We start from the raw sequence: 4114 nt of genomic DNA, 5'->3' as shown, positions 1-4114 counted from the left end.
CTTTCGCGGCCAGTTTAGAGTTGTGGCTTCCTCTCCGATGAGGACGCACTGAGCAACAACACAAAGATATCGAACTTCTTGAAATTTGACTGTTTTGTACGATCGCCGCAGTATATTCCAACATTGAATCGATAATTAATAGTTAATACTCTAAACTAAGTTATATTAGCATTGACAACTATGGCTTGGCTAGACCTAGCTTGGCTTGGCCTAGGCCCTAGCTTGCCTAGCTTGGCTAAGAAGAATCAAGGCACTCGCGAGAAATTAGTACTGAGGCTAAATCAAATTTTGCCTTGGGTGCCCTTTTATACTTGAAATTTTGGCCTTGGTGCTTTTCAAAATCATGTCATACCGGAGGCCATTTTGCCTTGCCCATAAAATCCCCAAATTCGAGGCCTGGTGGCGGACTGAACAGATTTTCATTAAAAGTGATTCGTTGTACATGCCTCCTTGTGAGGTTCTTCGTTGGTGCAGTGTGTGTGCCTGACTTAGCTGTTATAATTGCACATTATAAAATTGGCCACTTTGGTTAAAAATAAGTACCATATTTATTTGAATAGATGTGCCAGGGCATTTAATGTTGAGAATGGTTTTTGAGGTGATGATAATTCGAGGGTGGAATCTATTCGAGGGAGGTTTTTAACTTTTTTTTTTTATAAAATTGATACATATATATTTAAATAATTGCCCCCTAACTTCACTGTAAATGTTAAACTACAACGCATAATTACTGTCAAAATGTTTTGATGCTTGGTCATAAAGACTGACTTACCCCAACAAGGTTAGAAAAATGTAATTTTACTGGAAGAGAACATTAATAGACTGTGTTGAGAATGATATTGCTTCCATTAGATTTGTTTACATTACATTCATTTAGGGGGTGTTAATTCAAGGAAAAAATAAACTCCTCTGAGCGTTTATTTTTGAAGGAGCCATTTATTCCAAATGAAGCTCCAGAGTGGGTGTTTATTCAAGGGGGACGTTTATCCAAAGCTGGGCATTTATTCGAATACATACAGTAAATCAAAACTGTAAGCTTAGTAAAGTAATTATGCAAAAGTTTATAGAAAAACCCCACTAGATTGTTCATCCTCTTTCCATCAATGATTTTGTCATTGGTATATTTATTTTGCTATTTTTTGCTTTTTGTTATAGGCAAAGAATATCTACTTGCTTGAAGAAGATAATAAAGATGCAATTACAGGCCTCCGACAGAAGACACATTATGGGCGTCCGGTATGGGATAGTATCTTTAAGCAGATCGCTTCGGACAATCCAGGGTTAGTACTAGCCTAGAAATATTACAATATACCATCTTAATTTCTATACTCTGTACAAACCAAAGAAAAGTGGCTTTGCTTTGAGATTTCTTAATAGTTTGCTGTGAGTTGCCCTGGTTTTGGTGCCCTGTTCAGAGGTGGTGCTAGTATTTTCTACATATTAGTAGACTCTAAAATCGATTAATTAAGCCTTTGAACCCCTAAATTGTCAAAATTTGAACACTTTCAAAACCTTTTAATCGAAGCACGCCCACTTAAGTTGCGTCTGGGAAATCTGACTCCTCGGCGGGGACCTTGGCGCCCCACCCCCCGTCGGGCAAATCCTGGCGCCACCCCTGGCCCTGTTTGCACAGGGTTTAGTCTGAATTGGTTGTTATTTGTCGGGCTTAGACTAGATGCAAGTCCCTAAAAATTGTCTTAATTATTAACTTAAATATTTTAGATAATTAGTTTTGGCATCAATGGTATTTCCATATTTCTTCTTTGCACCAATGGCATTCCACACTATACTTTTTCTGGGTTTAGGAACTGGACAGGGCAAATTTTTAGTTTTCACTCCACGATTTTGTGGTGTCACATTATGTTAATATTTAAATGCTTTTGATTGGCTAATCAGCTACATACCAACTATCCCCATTCTAATGTGATATTTGTTAATTTCTTGCAGTGTTAATGCTGGAGTGTTCTTCTGTGGCCCATCAGCTTTGTCTCACGTTCTTCATAAGAACAGCAACTTACATTCCAGCATCACCCGTGATGGCTGTCGCTTCTTCTACAACAAAGAAAACTTTTGAGCACAGAGTAATTTTAGTTTAGGATGAATTACTTGTGTCTTTCAATTATAATATAAATACTAGAAGATTAGAAACCGTTAAATGTATGCATACAAAACCAATTAGAATGCCCTCATTCATGAATTCACAAAACCAATTTGTAAAGCAAAATTGATCTTGTATCTGTTTTTGGTTCCTATGCTTTCAAGCAAAGGAACCTTTAGAATACCCTTCGTGTGTATGTATTTATGTGACATGTATGTTACGCTGTTTTTTGTAAACAAGCAAAAGTGACTTTCCAGATATCTGTTCGTTATGAACATCCGTACCCAAGTAAAACTGGATATGACGTTGTGCCCTATTTAATAATTTTCTATTTTGACAAATATTAAAGCCATAACTTATGAAAGACAATACCCCCTACCCTTGAAAAGACTAGTGAACTCTATGATAAGGGGAAAATATTTATGGAATGTTCATTTTCATTATCCCACTGTCTTAAATGTGATGGATTCAGGGGTGGTGCCAGGATTTGCCTGATGGGGGCCTGAGGTCCCCGTCGGACAGCTCGGCCCCCAGAAAATATATCCTACAGCTGCCACAGCTACTTTCCTACACCTTTTTATCATTGGCACTTAACAAGCAGAACAAAAAAACCTGATGCCAGGATTAATAATAAAATAATAATAATTATAATCATTTTGGCTTAAATAGCACATTATGCTAAAGCCTCGATGCGCTTAACAATAAAAATGAAACTGACGGGTTAACACTTGCGGTCTCTCTGGTTTTGTTTGTTGGTCACCCGGGTCATCGTAAATACTGTACTGCAATATTTCACGAATGCCCGCATAGGAACCTTGGACCTCGCAGAGGTCTGGTTCAATTTCATTTATGATAGCGAAAGAACAATTGAAAGCTCTAAATTTATCATATTCTCCAAAATGTGTTTAATGTGTTAGTTATCATAACAGTTACAATATTGTAAGGTTGTCAAAAAAAGTAGTATTTTGTGTTGTTATGAAGATGATCTAACCTTAATACAAGATACTGAAATTGATTCAAAATGTATCAATATTCTAATCTGCCAAAAAAGTTAATTGTTATAGAGGGCGGTGTGACTTTTTTCCACATTACCTATCCTGATCGGTTATAAATGAATAAATAATGTTTATTTGACATTACACTTTTATATCAGTGGCAGCACACAGGAAAGTGGCGCAGTCAATCTTAATCTAATGAATGAAGAGGAAAACAACACGTTAAAGCTAAACAAATGTAAGAACTTACCTACAGAAAAATACAATTTTGTGTTTAAAATAAATTATAAAAACCCCTCAACCCCCTCCCCAGTGACGTATCTAGGAAGGCAGACGCCCCTCTAAAAATTACCCGTCGTCCCCAAAAAATCATGTTCAAGTAGTTAAAAATACCTAATTTTGTGAATAAGCACCCATCAACTGATCATCGAGGCCCCCTACTTCACTTTTGCACCCCATCATCGTCTCCATTTTAAGACTTCTAGATATGCCACTGCCCCTCCCCTCATATAATGCACATATAGGTCCTATATACACACAAACATGTATACAGTATACATGCACACACACATACGCACACACATATACATATACAATTAACTGTGTTTTATCATGCGGGTCGTTATTTTTGGGTGTTGGTAAGTTTTCTCCTAATAATTCCGTTTTTGGTGACTTGGGATGGGATCCGCCTTTTATTTATCAGACTAAATGTATAGCAAGATTTATTTTATACCTGAATAATTTAAATGATTGCAGAATCCCTCTTCAAATTTACAAGTGGTCTAATTTACTTTGTAACCGAAATGTTAAAAATTGGGCTTTTAAGGTTCACTCATTATTTCAAAAAATAAATTGTTTTGCCGGATTTAGGTTCATGTAACAGTTCAAAAGAATTTATGATTAGTATTGTAAATAATTCCCGTTTGTTTATTGAAAACCGTTGGCGGGATGCAATCTTTATCGATGACAGGAAATCACCGCAACAAAGAAATAAGCTTAGAACTTACCATACTTTCAAATG

General features: G+C 36.5%; 1 protein-coding gene across 3 annotated transcripts in view; it reads left to right on the top strand.

Annotated features, from left to right (window-relative positions):
* LOC117105256 (cytochrome b-245 heavy chain-like) overlaps window positions 1-3247 on the top strand; it is a 39613-nt gene extending 36366 nt beyond the window's left edge. For all 3 annotated transcript variants that reach the window (XM_033246346.1, XM_033246345.1, XM_033246347.1), the window contains 2 exons: window positions 1156-1280; window positions 1948-3247. In XM_033246346.1, coding sequence (XP_033102237.1) covers window positions 1156-1280; window positions 1948-2074 — 252 coding nt within the window. In that variant the 3' untranslated portion in view covers window positions 2075-3247. The remainder of the gene's footprint in view (window positions 1-1155; window positions 1281-1947) is intronic.
* Window positions 3248-4114: the final 867 nt, after the last annotated feature.

This window comes from Anneissia japonica, unplaced genomic scaffold, assembly GCF_011630105.1.
Source record: "Anneissia japonica isolate Jap-2015-1 unplaced genomic scaffold, ASM1163010v1 scaffold287726_len2788222_cov184, whole genome shotgun sequence".
In the NCBI taxonomy this organism is placed as follows: domain Eukaryota; kingdom Metazoa; phylum Echinodermata; class Crinoidea; order Comatulida; family Comatulidae; genus Anneissia; species Anneissia japonica.
This window is presented reverse-complemented; position numbering and strand designations above follow the sequence as displayed.